General features: G+C 31.0%; 1 protein-coding gene across 1 annotated transcript; it reads left to right on the top strand.

Annotated features, from left to right (window-relative positions):
* Positions 1-2,060: 2,060 nt before the first annotated feature.
* On the top strand, positions 2,061-5,851 carry LOC110793230 (BTB/POZ domain-containing protein At1g67900). The gene is made up of 4 exons (XM_021998086.2): positions 2,061-2,635; positions 2,719-2,788; positions 2,875-4,119; positions 5,070-5,851. Exons 1-4 carry the CDS (start codon positions 2,577-2,579, stop codon positions 5,553-5,555), a joined length of 1,860 nt encoding a protein of 619 aa, XP_021853778.1. The 5' UTR covers positions 2,061-2,576; the 3' UTR covers positions 5,556-5,851.
* The last annotated feature ends 14,098 nt before the right edge of the window (positions 5,852-19,949 follow it).

The following is a 19,949-nucleotide window of genomic DNA, read 5'->3' as shown; positions in this document are numbered from 1 at the left end:
TATTCGAGAAACATGAATCAAATTATTAAAACTCCATTAAAACTCTAACTTAAACGCAATTAACAAATCTGAAAATAATTAAATTAATTTCAACAACATATAATCTGAAATTTCATAACTTAACTATAAAAATCATAAATTTAATTCAAGAAACATAAATTCAAATTAATTAAATTAATTAAAACATTTAAATAACTTAGGGTTTAAGAAAATAAACCAAATAGGGAGGAGAGAGAGAGCGACCGGTGGTCAGAGGCACGGCGGCGCGGCAGCGACGCTGCAGGTGGGCGGCGCAACGAACGGAGCAGGGCTGGACGGCGGCTCAATGGTGGTGGCTACGACTGCCTTGAGCTTGCGGCATAGTAAGAACGAAGGGGAGGAGTTCCGGCAAGCGAGAGGGAGAACAAGGAGGAGGACGCGGCGGCGCAACAAGGGGTTGGGCGGCGACGCGGCGGTGGTGCGGCGGCTGGTGGCTGTTGCACGCAAAACAGAAGAAGCAAATAAGGAGAGGAGGAAAACGAGAGAGAAGAAAGAAACAAAGAAGAAGAGGAAGGAGGAGTTACCACGTACGAGGGTCGACGGTGGTCGTCGGTGCAGGTGGTGGTCCGGCAGTCAGAGTGCGGTGCGGCGGCTGACAAGGGAGAGGAGAGGGATTGCTGGTGTTGTGCGTGAGGTTGAAGGGGGATGGAGGGGTTTTGGTTCCACGTGATTTTGAAAAGAGAAAAGGGAGTATTGGTTTGGGTTTTGTTACTTTGGGCTTCACCAATTGGGCTAGAGTTAGGAGTTTAATTTTAGGATTCGAATCCAAAACCGAAATATGATCGTTTTCTAAATTCAATCGATTTTCGTAATTCAAATTCTTTTTTTTTTAACTTAAAATTCTAAAATTATTCTTTATTGCACAAACCGTTAAAATATTTAGAATATATTTAAATAAAATTAAATATACATTAAATATATAATAAAGTTCTAAAATCGTTAAATATTTAGAACGTACTTAAAATAAAATAAATAAACGTTAATTATATATTTATTACTTAAAATTCATAAATTCTATTTAAATATAAATAATATACGTTAAAATATATTAATAAAATTTATAAATTTACGGGGATTACATAGATAGTAGTTGATAATAGATTGTTTTATATATATATATATAGGGATATGTGTTAACTTTTTAAAGGGGGCAGGGGCAGGGTGCATTAGACCACAAAATGACATGTGAATGGGGTAGTTGATATAATATTAATAAAAATTTATCATTTATAGAAACGGTGCAAGTAATCCTATACGACTTTATAAGGAAAGCGGTGCTAGTATTCCGGGACGAAAAGAGTAATTCTTACTAACTCTATAGGCGCAATGCCTCTATAGTTATACGTAAAGCTATTATGGAGTACTCCGTATAAGCTATAGAACATATTAATAACATTGAAAATTTGATATATTTAATTAATTAATTATAAATTAATATATTGAATGGGGCGAAAAGAAAATCAATTTTTTAACGCTTCTTAAAACTCAAGAGTTGACTTATATAATAGAGATTTCACTTTTTTTTTTTTTTTTTTTTTTTTACATTTCTTAGGTTTGTTTTTCAATACGGAGTATGATATATCTTTAGTATTCTGTAGTAGGATAAAAGTACATTAAAGTTCAAAAGTTGCAAATATTTATGTAATTGAATTTTTTTAATTTATGAATGCATTACCAAATCACACGCTGATCACAGTTTGTGTTACTACTTACTTATTTTTTATGTACACTAAATATTTTGGCTTTTAACTCTTTTTACTCAGCTTGAAGTATTAATTTTGTTATTTCAATTCATTATTGCATATTTTTGGCATTCATTTCCTCTCTTTTATCAAGCAACTGTCTTTTTTTACTTCTACTATTATGATGATGATGGTACATGATTGATTACTATGGGCAAGGTGTCTTTTTTCTAAATAAAATATTATTAATGCTGTGTTTCCAACTGCATGTCTAAATAAAATAAAATAAAATTAAAAATGAAAAAAAAGTGTGGAAAAATTGACTAAAAATATCATTCATAGTTGTTTTTAAGAGCTGTTTGATTTTCTGGGTTTCTGTCATTTTAACCTTTTAAATTAACCCTATTTCTTATTACTATATAAACCCAAAATATCAACAAAAACCCAACAACCCAAACACACCCTTTCCTTTTTTCTTGGATTCTCTCCCAACTTTTATTTTTCTTCAAAATTCAGAACCTCTGGAATTTTTTAAATATTTTTTCCCTGAGTTTCAGATTTGTTTATTTTGTAAGAATTCAAGAAATTAAAAAAATAAAACCAACCCAAAATCTTTTTATAATTTTTTCCCTTTAATTTATGTTTGTCAGCATTTTATTGCATAAGTTTCCTTTGTTTTCTTCTTACCTTTGCTGCTGCTGCTGATACAAACCAAAAACATCAGTACTACTACCAGTACTACTATTAAAAGGGAATGAAGGAGTTTCATAACTGTATTTTTCTCTCAAGAACTTGATGATTAAAGTTGATAATCAATCTCCTTTTTTCATATAACTATCAAGAATTTTCGAAGCAATGAAGTTCATGAAACTTGGATCTAAACCTGACACTTTCTACACAGCTGAAGCCGTTAGGTAATTTAATCAAAATCTCTTCATTCATGTTCTTTGTTATACTATATAGTTTTCATAACATGTTTTCTTATGAAAAAAAACAGGTCTGTTTCCTCTGAAGTCTCTAGTGACCTCATAATTCAAGTTGAAGGCCATCGATATCTCCTTCATAAGGTATATATGATATGGTTTTTAAGGGGTTTTTTTTGTATGAATTTTGTTTTTCTCTAATTTTGTTTTTGGGGTTGATTTTCATGCAGTTTCCATTGCTGTCAAAATGCCTACGATTACAGAAAGTATGTGCAGAATCACCAGATTCTTCACCACGCCAAATAATCCAACTACCAGAGTTTCCAGGTGGGATAGAATCATTTGAGCTCTGTGCAAAGTTCTGTTATGGAATCACCATCACTTTAAGTGCACACAACATCATAGCAACTCGCTGCGCAGCTGAGTACCTTCAAATGACAGAGGAAGCAGAAAAGGGAAACTTAATCTACAAACTCGAGATTTTCTTAAATTCTTGTATTCTTCATGGATGGAAAGATGCAATTTTAACTTTACAATCCACAAAAGCCTTCCCTAGTTGGTCAGAGGAGCTTGGGATAACTAGCAGGAGTATAGAAGCCATTGCTTTAAGAGTTCTAACACACCCATCTAAGATTAACCTCTCCCGGAGTTACTCCCGCCGCGGCGGAGGCAACGGCGGTGACGGCGGCGGCGGTGGCGGGGAACATAAGAATGTGAGTAGCAAAGGGTGGTGGGCAGAGGATGTTGCAGATTTAGGTATTGACCTATATTGGAGGACAATGATAGCAGTTAAATCAGGTGGAAGAGTACCGTCCAATTTAATTGGAGAAGCATTACAAATTTACGCTTCAAAATGGCTTCCAACAAAGACAGTAATCCCTGACATTGATTCAGACAAAACAGGGGAGAAAACATCAAAATACAGACTATTACTGGAATCAATAGTAAGCCTTCTACCTTCCGAAAAAGGCTCTGTTTCCTGCAGTTTCTTACTGAAATTACTAAGAGCAGCAAACTTGCTTAAAGCTTCTCCATCATCAAAAATGGAGTTAGCAAGAAGGGTAGGTCTCCAATTAGATGAAGCTAATGTAAAGGACTTGTTAATACCGAGTTCACTCAGTGAAACTCGGTATGATGTTGATATTTTCATGTCGATTTTAGAACAGTTTGTTTCACAAGGACAGTTGAGTCCCCCTACTAGCCCTCCTAGGAGGACTAAAGGGAGATTTGAGAGAAGAAGGAGATCTCGATCAGCTGAGAATATTGATATTGATTTTCAAGAAAGTAGAAGATCTTCTTCAGCTTCACATAGTTCTAAATTGAAGGTTGCTAAACTTGTTGATAGATATCTTCAAGAAATTGCTTATGATCCGAAATTGCCTATTTCGAAGATGATTGCTATTGCGGAAGCTATACCTGGTTTTGCTAGGATTGATCATGATGATCTTTACAAAGCCATTGATACTTACCTCAAGGTTTGTTCTGTCCTTATTTGTTCTGTTAATTTTCATTTTCAAACTGATTGGTATAGCAAGGGTTCTAGTATGTTTAGGAAACTAGAGTTGTGTTAGTTTAGGAATCTAATAGAGTTATGTTATAGTTTTCTATATAAACCAATGATGTAATTTGAATACACACTGTTAACTAATTCCCTAATCACCCCACAAATTACGAGTTACAAACTGAAAATGCGAATTATAACATGAAGTGGGTGTCAATTCTACCAGTAAATAACTAACTGCCCTGACCTATGTGTTTTGTTCTTACCTTCAGTTTTTGGGTAGATTACCAAATCTTTTGGCATTTCTTACTTAGGTTTCTATTGTCAATGTTTAGTTTTTGTTCTGTTTCTGCTATTGACTTTTGAAAATTCGATTAGTACTCCGTAGGATAGTGGTCTGATGGCTATAACAAAGTCATTTGAGTCAAAAGATGTACAGTTCGATAAACCCCAAATTCCCAATTTACCCCTCCGTGACATACATTTTAAGCATAGCACGGTTATAAATTAGGCAAATTCGAATATTACCCTCTATTTTATTTGCAAAATACTTCTCTATAAGTCCTTAAAGATCCCCAATGCACCCCATAAGGCCATAACACACTTTTAAGCATAGCACGGTGATAAATTAGAAAAGTGGCAACCCTTGTATAGTTGTATAGTTTGTGTCAATTACAGTTTTTTTAACTATTCCAGTAGCAGTGGCGGAGCCAATGCATACCAAGTGGCGTTACTTGGCCAAAAAAAGTTGCATGATTTTAGTTTTTTCATTAATTCTTATTAAAAAGTACTTAATGAAGTTAATTTTTCAAATTTTTTTTTTAAATAGTGACCCACTTATTACAATTTGTGGATCCGTCACTGTTCTGCACTGTTCCGTTTCTTATGGAAGCACGAAATTAACATTGAATTTCAATTATGCAGACACATCTAGAGCTCACAAAAAGCGAAAGAAAGCGTCTATGTCGAGTCCTAGACTGTAAAAAACTATCCATGGAAGCCTGCATGCATGCTGCACAAAACGAGTTACTCCCACTCAGAGTAGTAGTACAAGTCCTCTTCTTTGAGCAAGCTAGATCAGCAATGGCGGGTGGTAAAGTAACTGATTTACCAGCAGATATTAAAGCATTGTTAGCTGCACAAGACGATGATTCATCTAGACCAAACGCAGCATTAAGCACCACAACAACAATCCCAGGAACAGATGATCAATGGAGTGTTTCAGGGATTAAGTCACCAAAATCGAAGCTATCAACACTAAAGATGAAGTTAGCTGAGGATGATTTGGATGAGAATTGTATTGCGAAAGGGTTAAAGTTTAAGAATCTGTGTTCGATTCCTACAAGACCTAAACGGATGTTCAGTAAGTTGTTGTCTATTAACAACAGAAGTGTGACAGAAAAGAACTAAGGAAGAACAACAGCAACACAAAAAGTTCCTTTTTTTACTTGACAAGATTAAATATTTTAGGCAAAGAAATTAAATGTGAATTGATGAATGTAGCCTATTTTCAATATGGTTGGAGGAAATGTTTTTAAGGCTTTAGGAGGGGAAAATCTCTTAAGGGATACCCTTGATTTGAGGCCACAAAATTAGGATTTGGGTAGTTGTAAATGTGTAATCATATATTGGGACCATTAAGGTGGTTGTGTTTATTTTTCCTTATTATATTTATCAAAATTATGTCCCTATCATTTATTAATTTATTCTTACCTCTTTTTCAGACTTAAATTGGATCCTCATTCATTATTATTTATGCAATCCAATCTTTGTTCAATCTTTTAATATCTGACTATTATGCATGAAAATGATCTGTTTAAGGTGTCGGTTCAGTAGGGTCTTCTTTCTCCTCACCTGTCAATAATAATAATAAAAAAAGTCAGTGAATAGCTGTAAGTGAAAATAAAAAGTTGTTATGTGGTCAGACTGTATGATGGAAGACTGACTCGTAATTGCGATTAAATTATTGGAATGAGGGTTGTAAGTCTAAGATGAGCTGTTAATTATGATGGAAAGATTTGATACTATTTGCAAAGGGTTGAAATGAGAAATCAATGATTAAGAACGTAGTACAAGAATAAAAAGCATGGGAGACAAGATATATATTTAGAGTAGACGTCTAGACATAATGTAGAATTTGTAATCTTTTTGTCTCTCATGCTCAACTAATTGATTCCCCAAACGCATGTTTAGATTATAACCATAACCTCACTCTCGGAATAATTAACTTTTAGGCATGGTAATTTGGTGCTTGAGTCCTACGTTTTGGTAAACACATATTGTTGGGGTTGAGCTCAGCCTTGCCCGTGCCCGAGGTATCGGGCTAGGAAATGTTGGTTTATGTCAGGAAAAAACGGGTTGAGTCGGGTCAGACCGAGCAGGCAAACGGTGAAGAAGTCTAAAAGAAGTACTATTTAGGTCGGGCCAAACCTCTGAAAATGTTACTTCTGTTTGGGCTGGACCAAGATACAAGCCAGGAAGGAAATGGAGGCCCAAATCTAGGCCTAGTTGTTTATGAAATTATGATTAGCTTGGTCGTTGCAATTTTTGACTCCTATAGTCCTATAACTCCTATCACCCTAAACGTTCAACTACCTTTTTTTAATAGTGGTATAACGACAAGGAATCAAGGATGTAAACATATTTTGAGTCCAAATCTTGAATTATAAATTTTGGCTGTACAATTTGATATAGTAATATAAAGATGGAAGTAAGTCGTGTCGGGCTGTGTTTTGTGTCGAGCTCACGTGTCAAGCCAGATCAAAAAATTTAAAAACGCGGCAGAGGCACGACTAAAGCACATGTGTCCTCGTGTTGGGCCGTGCTTAATCCTAGTTTACTCAATTTAACGTATTGTCCTGTTTTTTTCCCAAAAATATGGCCCAAGTACAACCTGCTAATGTCAGGCTATGCTTTTTCTGTGTTGTTGTTATCTTTAATAGTACACAGACGTTCTTTCTTTACCATTAAATCAATAACTCATTGAGTCATTTGTGTATATTTAAGTAAATACGTAAAAGGTAAACCTTTTTTGTCATGAACTTTCAACTATTATATGGTGTATCAAACCAAGCTTTGCCTAGTGATAAAAGGATTGACCAAATTCTTGTGGTAAGACTGTCCAAAACCTAATGATCTTATATTCTTATAGGAAGACGGAAACAATAACTTGAGGCTCTGTTTGGTAGGGCGTAATACGTTTTCATGGAAAATGAATTTTCTCTTTTCAATCATTTTACATTGTTTGGTTGGGTAAGGGATGAAAAACAATTTTCCTTGACTCTCTCAAAGGTGGAAAACCCTTTTCCATTTAAAAGGGAGGAAACCACTTCTCCATCTTTCCTCCTTACCTCCCTCATTTTTTATCCATCAATCTTTACCAAACAAAGGAAAACTAGTTTGGAATTGTGTTTTCCCTTGAAAAATGTTTTCCATGAAAAATTATTTTACAATGAGAACGTTTTACGCCCTACCAAACAGAACCTGAATCTGTGTTGTCCCGTTGATAATACGCAAATGTTTGAAACTGTTGGTTATTTCTTGTTTGATTCTTGTGTAAAGGTGATCTTCTATTGGGCTGGGCTATTTTCGTGTTGATTATTGTGTAAAGGTGATCTTCTGTTAGGCTGGGCTTTCCGTAAAACTGGAGTTGAGCCGGGCTGCAAAAATGGCCCAACCTACCAATTCTAGACATTATCGCCTTTTGTGCTTAAGCTTAAGAAAGGGCATGCAATCGTTTTCGGCTATATCATAGTCCGAAAATTTAGCCCAAGATTTTGGTCACTAAAATCAAGCGGAAAAATGGCGTCTGGTCTGTAATCTGTATGATCTACTTTGGTTTCATATTACAGGGTATGAGTAACTTCAATATACAACTGGTTATATACTTAAATTCCGTTCTGCCCGTCGGGAAAAAAAAAAAAAAAAAAAAAAAAAAGAGTTACGTTCTATTTGACTTATTTTGTCTAAATTTATACTTCGTATCATATGGAAAAAAACTTATTTGAACTTATTTTGATTGACCTAAATGAAAATAAGTCGAACATAACAGAGCCTTGCATATTTACACGTTAGTTTTTAGCTTGTATGCTCATAAAATACAAGCACGTAAACAAAGAAATAGCGTTGGATAAATCATGCACAAGATCCAACGGGCCGGGTCATGCATAAATAGAAAATTTTCCTCTTATTATAGATTATTAGATTTATAGGGCTACATGAAAATTTTCTAAGCAAACATAACAAATATTAGTAAGATCAGTTACGTTAGTGATAAGCAACAAAATTATATCTGCTAATTAATTAAAGAGTTTACTGTAATAAAGTTTTAGAGTGGTCTGTGGATAACGGCAATATTTTAATAGAGTTACTTATTATATCACCATCAATCAAACGTGTGAAGCATCACTTAGCAATGTAGCATTATTTTGTTGGCATTGTTTCCATGATTAGAGAGATAGAGAAAGTAGTAGAAAGTATTCCTTTAATAATAAGTATTCTAGACTAAACTATATACTCCACTAACTATTGGGAGGGTAACGACAATAAGATGAATAGATGATGAGTCAAATGAGACAATCAAACTTTCTGATAATTGATTCAAATGCGATGAATACATCCATTTTATTTAATTTAAAGTTTAATACTTTTTTTTAACCATAAATATCAAACCATTTTGTTTTTTTACACTATTTATACTACACCTTTGGTCATCTTTTGTGATTCATATCTAGAACAATTATAGTCATTTGAGATCTTGTTAGATTCGTATAGATGTATATTTTCTAATTAAATATCAATTTTTTAGGCAAATTTGCTATAACCCAAATTTTGCGAGAAAGGACCTTATATAATTTTTTTTTGTGAAATCACACCTTAATGTAAATTTTTTTTGCGAGAAAGAACCTTATATAATTATTTTTTTGTGAAATCACACCTTAATGTAATTTTTTTTTGCGAAAAACAACTAAAAGTAAGTTTTCGGCATTGAGTGGGCTTTTCCGGACATTGACTTGCACGAGAGAAACACGTGTGGCTTTGTTTTGCTAACCACACCCAATTTTCCTCCAAAATTCTAAGCTTTAAAACCTAAAGTTGAAAAAAAAATCGAAATAAAATCAAGTTTGAAAATTCTGTACTTGGAAAAATTAGTGTCTTTAGTCAAGGTAAGCCACACATGCTGCTCACGCGCAAGTCAATGGTCGAAAAAGCTCAATCAATGCCGGAAACTTCCCTTAGGTTATTTCTCGCAAAAAAAATTACATTAAAATGTGATTTCACAAAAAAAAATTATATAAAGTCCTTTCTCGCAAATTTGATCTTGAGTTATAAATTTGAGTTACTTGGACATTATTCAAGATATTAAAGTCAAAGTATGTGTTGAAAGACGTAAAATCAATCATGGTGCAATATTTATGGAACAAAGAAAGTAGATTAATGTGGATGACCTGCATATCCATATTTTTTTATCGAATGAGTCAGAAGCAAATACATTTTTGGAGGAGGAATTTGATCTTATGGCATGTCATACACATACATTTGTAGTTAATCACTAAGCTTAAACTTCATTGATTATCTGCAATCCTTTATAAAATAGTTATTTTGTCGCCGAAGCTAATTAGCTGACTTGGCATGTGGATAATCATATTCGTTATAGAAGATAAGTTAACTAATCACTCATTTTATAATTAGCTTGATCTTCCAATAATGTTAGTTGTTAAGCATATCTTCTTATTGGTTAACCAATTATATTCGATTAGCTTAATTTGAGCCTTTGAATCTTTATAATATCTTGATCTTCTCTATCTTATCATGACATTAGTGCTTTGACAAATTCAAGGATGGTCCTGTTTGATTAGGAGCTGTTAGTTGTTAGCTGATAGCTGGTTTGACTAGTTGTTAGCGGTTAGCTGTTTGCATTAGCTGATTTGACTAGCTGGTTGTATTAGCTGTTTGTGTAAAAGTGTTTGGTAAATTAGCTGATAGTTGTTAGCTGTTTAATAGGTAAAATGACTATTAAGGACATTGGCATACTTTGTTTCTTATTAATATTAGACAAATATTTTATTGTGTTAATTTTTCCTCTCTATATTTTTCTAATAAACATTGACAAAATAAATAAAAAATTATTCTTAATTTACATTTTTTTAATAATATATATTTTTCAAATAGATAAATATTACTAATGAAATTTTAAGCATGATGCACTATACTTCAATTGCTTCAAAGTACTAATATAAAATTTATTACAACAAAAAACAAATCTAATTTTAGTAAATATGGTGAAATGAAAAAGAAAGTGTGAGTAATGTTTTTAGGAGAAAAATATGTAGGGTACCAAGGTTGATAGTGGTTGTAATTATAGACAATAGTAGGACAAAATATGAAAATAGTCATTTTCATCCACTTTCTCAAACCTCTAATTGCAAAAAGCTCATATATTGAGCTTTTTTTAAATTAGCTTTTTCACCCCAAAACTCTCTTCCAATCCTCTCCTAACCAAACACTCCCAATTAGCTTTTTTTAAATGTCAAACCTCTAATTCACCCCAAAAAACTCTTTTTCCTTCAAACCTCTTATAACCAAACACCCCGATATATATACAGATACAAAGTATATATGAGTTTTATTCCTCTAATTTATAACTTAATTGATTTTGTATGTATTAGGTACTTCATACTAGATGCACTTTTCTTTTTTTAGTTGGATTAGTCATTTCGGGATGTACACTTGTACTAAAGTGTTGAAAATCATATTTGTCCATGTCGCATGTTCCTTTAGCTTGAAGGTGGCAAACATTCATTTAATCTAGGCATTTGAGCGATGATGAGTTTGAAAAATGCACATTATAAGTTGTCATGCATTTTAGAAGAGGGGAACACGTATAGTAAATTAGTAACCAACTTTATGTTTTGGGTTGTAACCTCTTTCGATCTTTGGCTCAAAGTGGTTTAACTCCCCCCCTCCTTGTTATTCATTCGTCCTTGACCGATTGACAAAAAATGCTAATGATTGAATTGTAAATTCGTCCAATTGCTCGATAAAATCATTATGAAACGAAGGTAGTAAATTGCATAATAATCTGGTCATTATGAAACGAAGGTAGAAAATTGCATAATTATTGTCATGTCTGATATTAATTCTGATGCAGACCATATATGACCGATTAACTTTTAATCAAGTCATAAATATATATAGTAACACAATAAGAAAACAAAAAGATTATCACAAAAATAACACATACATTATCATGTCATATACAATAATACATCACGTACACGTACGGTTGTTACTTGTTAGTAGTCACTAGTAGTAACACTAGCATTTTCCGGCTTGGTGGACGCCGAATGGTCAACGCTCCTCGTACGTTGGAGGCTCGGGGCTCGGTGAAGCCGGCATCTAAAAGAGCCGGCATGTGTGGTCGGAGAACAAAGGCAAGTGCTCAACACTTTTGCACTTCCATTGCTTGGTTGCCTTGTTAAACCTCTAGGACTTGTAAAATTCATTTCTGGAATTTCCACTTTCATTCCCCCTTCATTATTTTGATCCATATTTTCTCTGCAAATTATAAGCACATCATTAATAAATAAATTAATAACTCTAACAAAATTCGTTACACTATTTAGTATAACAATAACGATAATATAAATAATGGGGTCGGCTACATACCCGAGGAAATTTATTTATTGGAAGTGTTTTTATGTTTTTGGGATTTTTTGAGAAGTAGTTTCCCTAATTTAGGAACAAAATTTGTGCAAAGAGAGATGATTTATTTATACTAGTGAGAAAATGATAAGGGTGGAGAAAAGAAAGAAAGTGGGTAATTTGATGATGACTAAAGATAAAGGATTGAGGGGCATAGTGATGTAAATCACGGGCATGACAACATAATAATCCACAATTGACATCCCACCTAAGAATTGTGCTACTTTATGTTATTCTTCAACTACTCTAATAATTATTGTTATATACTTCATATCTTTTTTGGAATTTTAAAGAAGAATTTGAGCTTTTCATTAAAGATGATAGTGAGAAAATCATGTAAATTGTAATATGTTTAAGAAACAAACTTATGGAACATATTTTGTATTTGTGTATGTGACCCTGTTCTTTTCACCTGATTTATGTGATCGAATTGACTAACTGATCAACTTATTGTAACCTACTTTGTATTTGTGTATATAATCGGGTTACTTTCACCTGATTTATGTGATCAAATTGATCAACTGATATTATTACTCCGTACAACACTAAAACTGAATTTTGAAAATAATTATTGATAAAACTGATTTCTACTAATGAAAATCTTGGTTTTTGCCATTCATTAATGTTCTTGCTGATGTCAAAATAAAAAATTATCAAAAAAAATTTATCAAAAAAAAAACAAATTGTTTTGTCAAACACAATAATTAAGGTTTTGATCCCACAACCACAAGTACGCGCCCAAAAAAAAAAAATAGCAACTTGAACTACACCTACCTCAGAATACCCAATCCATCGTATATGGTTGTAGTTATACAAATATACTTTGATACATTACATTCACGAATAATTTAATTCATCAGATTGCTTTAAAAAAATCAAGAAAATAATTAATTTGAGTGGTAATGCTATTTGGGCTGGACTTTATCCAAAATTTTGTGCTCAATCTATCACTTTCTCGTTTGGAAAAGATGAATCATGAGATAAAGGATGCTGTATTTATCCATTCAAGCTAGAGAAGGGCCCACTATATAGTTGTTCATCATGGACTTATGGAAAATATTCTTATTAGAAAGTGGTGTCGATTTTTAATTCATACAACTCATTGTCATCATCCATATTAATTAAGTTAGCACGTATCTTCTACCTCAATATTTCACATAAATGTCTATGGTTAATTTAACTATTTATCATGGTGCAAATTATAAATTGGAAAAGAAATATTTGATCAAGTGACGTAACTCATAAGTGATAAATGTACAATTCACTTGACTTAATCCAATGACACATACATGTTTACATGTACATATAAAATACGAAAATGATATGCGACCTTTAAGCCGTGTCACAATGGTGATATGGCATGCTTATGTGTCATTATTTAAATTAGAAAATAAAATATTTAACTTACATAATCTATTATATATATTTTAAAAAAAGGTAAGAAAATCTTAATATTCTAATTTGTTTCCTTCCTTACATCGATTACCTTATTTATATATTTTTATAGTAAAAATATTGCATTGATAGTAAAAATATTCTGGTGACGCATAGCCTACGTGGCGCCTGTATGTACCAATTAAACTGCGACACGTAAGATTGCGACAACTAATTGTTGTTGCAACTTACGACCTTTATCATCACCCAAATCTATAAAATATACTCTCGCAGATCAAGCGTCATGCACCAACATACAACATGTAATTGGTAACACAATTCTATTTTAAGAATAATCAAGGGGTGTTTTGCACAAATTGTTAAAAGATGCACAAATGGAGTTGAAATCTATGCTAAAGGTAAGGATTATTGAATTGAAAAGGAATTTCATCTATCATAATTATGACAATGGAAGGTCTCTCATAGTCTATTCATGCATAACTCAAGTGTTGACTTCTTGTGTGAAAATTATGAGGTTGGAAGAGAGAAAGACGGAGAGGTAAAACCGCATCATATAAGTTGTTCCTTGGTTACATTGTAAAAGGTAAAGTTTTTAATTATACAAGCTATAATTTTGATAAGTTCAGTTAAGTTTAGATAATGTATACACGGGATTTGAGCCCCAGCATCTATCGTAGACATATATATATAGGTGCACAAATGCGTCATAGTCAGACTCTGTTCTATTCGACTTATTTTGACTTATTTTAGACAAAATAGGTTCAGTTAAGTTCAGATAATATAAGTTCAGAAAAAATAAGTTTTTTCAAGACATTTTAACATGCAAATAAGTTTATTTCAAATAAAATAAGTTCAGATAAATTCAGTTAAGTTCAGATAATATAAATATAGACAAAATAAGTCGAATAGAACATAGCCTAAAACTACAAATTAGATACTATTACATAAGCAAATGTAAGTAGAAAAATATCGATAACTAATTAATAATTGTGTGATGTCTATTGCAGTATTGCCTATTGGATAAGAACTGATAACAGAAGTTGTAATGCTAACAACTTGTGTCTGTGCTTGTGTTTTGGGCCTGAGTCCTAGTGAACTTGAATCCTCGTTGTCAGGCCCGTGAACTTAGATCTTCATTGTACTCTCATTTCCTGGCCCATCGAGTTAGGCAGGAGTTAACAACAATTATTATGATTTATTTATTTGAAATACCAGATTAAGAAAACAAGATTGTGAAGAGTATAAAAAAATCCACATATAAGTATTAGACTAGTAATCTCATATTGAAGAAATATAAAGAGATTAACTAACATATGATGGGATATATCATTTATCACTAATTGATTTTAGGATGAAATTATCTCTTATACTCTATATAGGCTTGTGTATGGCCGTTTGAGATCATAAAAAATGAAGGACTATCATAAATTTGTCGAAATTATATTTTCACAAAAAAGAAAAAAAATTACCTCCAATTAATAAAAAAAATTAATTATCAAAGATTAAATTTGTATAACTAAACGTAAGTATGGATTACTACACTATTATTAGATATTGTAGTAGAGTTAAGTATAAAGTAGGTATAGACACCGAAATTTGTAAAGTTGTTGTGTCAATTATATCTCAATAAAAAAAAAAATTCAAACATTAAGGGAATTTAAACCTAGTAGGACTCTCAAGTTTCCTATATAATAAAGTTCTAACATTAGGGTTTCAGGAGGCTCAGATGGAATAAGTCACAAAGACTCCATCACCTTCTATTATCAAATTGTAGGTATGCAGAGGAATAAATAGAGTTACGAGAATTGCAATCCCAAAAACAGCAATAAATTATATATTCCATACTCTTTTGCCTCTTTAAATTTATTTTCCATGTTTGAATTTTTATGGTTTACATTAGGACCTAAGTTTTTTACTTTTTTTTTATTATCTATTACTATATGCTAAAAGACACACCAGGAATGACATGTTTCATGTCCTGGTGAGTCCTTATTATTTTTTTCGTTATTTTTTTTGCCGAAAAGATTTCACCATATTTTAAAGAATTTTATCATTTTTTTTAATAGAAAAGCATTCCTTATTTAATTGATATCTTTTATCAATTTTTTTTATTTGTTATGCAGGTTATAAAATATGCTTATATTATATTTTTTTGCAAAATATACTAATATAACAACATACATTTTTTGTACAACGCAATATTATTTTTTTACAATTTCATTTCTGAACAATCAATCAATAACTACACTACTTTATTTTAAAATAATACCAAAATTATTACGTGTTCCTTCTTTGCGGGAATATTTGTGGCACATTTTTAACTACCAAGATCAATAACTATAACTATCAATTAATCAATCAATTACTATAAACTTAAAGACAAGCAAAAAATCCCTAAAAAAAAGGCCCGTAAAACAATACACGTCATCTCTTAGTGTGTCCTGTATTTTTTAAATTAAAAGTATATGATATAGATGTTTATATGGAAAGAAAAAAATTAATCTACATTAGGTGTTAACTACATAGAAGCCTATTAAGGCCTTAAATTTTTTCCATAATTAAGCCTCAATCACCGGTAATCAATAACTATATTAAAGATACACCAGATATGACACGAGTATCTCTTGGTGAGTGAAAAAATAATTTGTCGTAGCTATCAATCTTTACTGTAGAAAGTTAATTGTAGCTCATATATCTCATATGCATTATATAAATTATTATTTGGAAAAAAGTATTGTTTATTGATTAATTTAAAAAAGAAATAATTTTCAAAACTTTTAACAATATATTTAAACTTCTTTGTATTATATTAATTTAATAATTTTCTTACGAAAATGAATATGTCGTATCTTCAAAAAAAAATATTACGTAATGAAAATAATAATTTAAGTAAAGAAATAAGCTGGAATAGAGGTGAAAAAAGCGTAAAGAAAAAGTTGTGAAAATAGTAAATATGAGAAACTGTTTATTAAAAACTTAAAGAAACAAATATTGGCATATTGTTACCTTATATTGAAAGTAAATATGAGTACACTTATTTCAAGGAATATAAGTTTAGATAAATTTAGTTAACTTAAGGCTGTGTTTTATTCGACTTATTTTGTCTGAATTTATATTATCTCAACTTTTTTATCTAAAAAAAAAACTTATTTTGATTAAAAAAAACTTATTTGTGTGTTAAAATGTTTGAAAAAAACTTAACTTTATTTATTTAGAGAAAATTAAATCAATCGGTGTTGATGAACTCATTTACGAATTGAAACTTTTTCTTTAAATAATTATTAAATTATTAAAAAATATTACATGAAAATATTTACGGAGTAGTAATAATCGTGCATTTCACGGGTACTAAACTAGTTAAATTCTGTAGTAGGTTAAGTATAAGATTGAGATCTAAGTGTTCTCTCTCTGCAACTCCCACCGAAGCAATTTTGGGAAAGGGGTTTATAAGTTCTTCCGTAATTTCCGAAATTTCCGCCTAAATTAACAAAGTAGTAAATGTTAGGGTATATTACAACTCCTACTCCCAACTAAATGAATTTGTTTACATTTCTCCCCCAACTGAATTCTGTTAAGCATTTCCCGCCAAAAAGTTTGTTAAGTTAGTTTTCCCTATATGTATCTACCTCTCCTTCAAATTACTCCTTAAAATGTTTGCAACTAATTTAGTACACTTATTTCAAGGAAACAAAATTGTTACCTTATATTGAAAATAAATATGAGTATATACTTATTTCAAGGAATATAAGTTTAGATAAATTTAGTTAATCTAAGGATCTGTTTTATTCGACTTATTTTGTCTGAACTTATATTATCTCAACTTTTTCTATCTGGAAAAAAAAAAAAAAAACAACTTATTTTGACTGAAATAAAAATATTTGTGTGTTAAAATATATGGAAAAAAAACTTAATTTTTTAAATTATTTATTTAGGAAATTAAATCAATTGGTTTTGATTAACTCATTTACGAAATATATTTTATTTTATTATCTTTTCTGTAAATAATTTTTAAATATTAAAAAATATTACATAAAAATATTTACGGAGTAGTAATAATCGTGTGTTGTACGGGTACTAAACTAGTTAGATAATGTAGTAAGGTTAAATATAAGATTGAAACCTAAGTTTTCACATGAAGCATCAATCAGGACATCACTCTTATTTACTTAGCAATTAGGATCTAAGGTTAACCCAAGTTTAACTCACCAGATTATAAATTATAAAACTTACTCCCTCTGTTTCTCTTTGTTTGTTACGTATTTGTTTTAGATTGTTTCACAATATTTGTTACGTGGGAGAATCTTTCCATTTATAAACTTATTATACTATCATTTTTTGTGCCAACTTTTTATTTTAATTGGTCCAATTTTTTCAACTCATTAAATTTCTTTACAATTTTTCAAGTATTTTAAGTTAACAATCTTTGTTCTTTTTTTTATTATTGGTTCATTTTGATAAATAAACAAATCTTATTGATTGTTGTAGTGATTAGTGGATTGAGGTTTTACTTGGGTTTTTTTTTTTAATAAAAAAGAAAAAAATCTTTATTATACATTAATAAACGTGCAAAAGTCCATTCGTAACAAACAAAAAGAAACGTAGGTAGTAGGTCTTTTACTAAATAACTTCAATAACATAGGCCGTTATTGCTTACTTATTGGTATAAAATTTAAACCTCTTTGTTAACACGTAAATCTTTTGTTAGTATTTACTAGCTATTAATTACCCTTTCTATTTTAGCAAATTACTAATTACAATTTCAAAATGCCCTAAATGTCTAGTAACTCCTAGAGGATAAAGCTATCCCTAATCTGCTTTGAAATTTTAAACTTGCTGCTTTAATCTTTTACTACATGTTCGCGCTATTAGTTGACTTATTTGGGAATTTTCCTTACATTTGTTAACTAATTGCAGGAAACAAATTCGCATCACAAGCTACATGATCAATTGTTTAGATACTTCGTATACGCATTGAATGTTAATTTACATCTATTACTATATACTAAAAGAGACACCAGAGATGACAAATGTCAATTCCTGGTGCGATTTTTTCCCGCCAAAAACCATTTTACCAAAAATTTTTATCTGTTTTATTTTATTTTTATTGTCTACCTTTTTTTTAATAAACTTTTTATGTATGGAAACCAATTTTAGTTTATAAATTATGGCAATAATAGATACGACGTAATGATAATTATTCTAAATTGTTAATATTGTAGTCAAATCGCTATATTAATAATGAAAAAAATACTCAATATTTTGGTCAAATTGCCTTATTAGCATTTTAAATATGCATATTAGATGAATAAATTTAAACGAGTATGTTAAAAATGTTATAACTATGCAGTAGTTTGGGAGATATTCAGTTACATATTTTGAGGAAAAAAATTATCAAAATCCGTGCGTGCACGGGATATAATCTAGTTAATTATAATGGTGTGTTTGATATATAATCGGTTGTTTCTTTGATATTTATTTATATTCTTCAAATATCAATGTGCAATTAATTATAATGATGCTTGATATATATATATTATCGTTTTTCTTTGACGTAGATATGGATATTCCACCTTGTATTATATATGTTGCATCATGGTGTAAAGTGGGTGTTAATTTTTCTTACTCCCTTCGTCCCTAAAAGATTGTCACATTGCAACTTTTTGGGTCAAACTTTAAAAACTTTGACCATTAATTCTCATTAGGCTATAAGAAATAATATAGTCATATTGGGTCTTGTTAGATTCATTTTAATGTATATTTTCGGAATATCAACTTTTTATGAATTTTATGCGTGTATAATTAGAGATATTTGTGTTTTAAATCGTCTCTTGGAGACCATGAAAAGTCAAAATGGAGCGATCTTTAGAGACGGGGGGAGTATCTTGAAGGTCAAGCGAAGATTGTCAATGACTTTCCTAATAATGTTAGAGCACTACAATAGGACATTTATAGCTGATGATGCATTATTTTGAAGATCTCCAACGTAACAAATATATTTTGTAGAAAGCAAGAACATATTGCTGTAAGTTTAATTTTGGAGTTAAAATGTTAGAAACTCATAAGTAATAAGGACCTATGTACGTTATTGAAGTTATTGAGTAAATGACCTAAGTTTTATATTTTTTCGCTCCAGTGAGTTAAACTTGGGTCAACTAGCTAGTTTGCCGGATTGTTAATCTTAAGTCCCAATTGGTATATAAATAAGAGCGAGATCCTGATTAGTGATTTATGTAAAAACTTAAGTCTCAATCTTGCACTTAACTCTACTAAAGTATGTGCGTTTGTAAATGTTTAAACTTGCACGAAGTTAGCATAATACAATAAACTTATCTTTCCTAAAATAAGAGAAAATTCAAACGTGCCTAAAAACTACTCCCTCCGTTTCTTTTTGTTTGTTATGTATTTTTTTAGGTTGTTTCACAATGTTTGTTACGTGGGAAAATAATTCCTTTTATAAATTTATTATACTATCATTTTTTTGTGCCAGTTTTTAATTTTAATTTGTCCAATTTTTGCAACTCATTAAATTTCTTTACAATTTTTCAAGTATGTTAAGTTAGCAATTTCTGTGCTTTTCCATTATTGGTTCATTTGATAAATAAAACAATTTTATTGGTTGTTGTAGTGATTAGTGGATTGAGATTTTCTTGGGTTTATTTTTTTTAATATAAATGATGAAATCTAAAACATTTAAAATAAAAATTA

Source organism: Spinacia oleracea, chromosome 1, assembly GCF_020520425.1.
Source record: "Spinacia oleracea cultivar Varoflay chromosome 1, BTI_SOV_V1, whole genome shotgun sequence".
In the NCBI taxonomy this organism is placed as follows: Eukaryota; Viridiplantae; Streptophyta; class Magnoliopsida; order Caryophyllales; family Amaranthaceae; genus Spinacia; species Spinacia oleracea.
The sequence above is the reverse complement of the archived record's forward strand: the minus strand, read 5'-3'. Positions and strand labels throughout refer to the sequence as shown.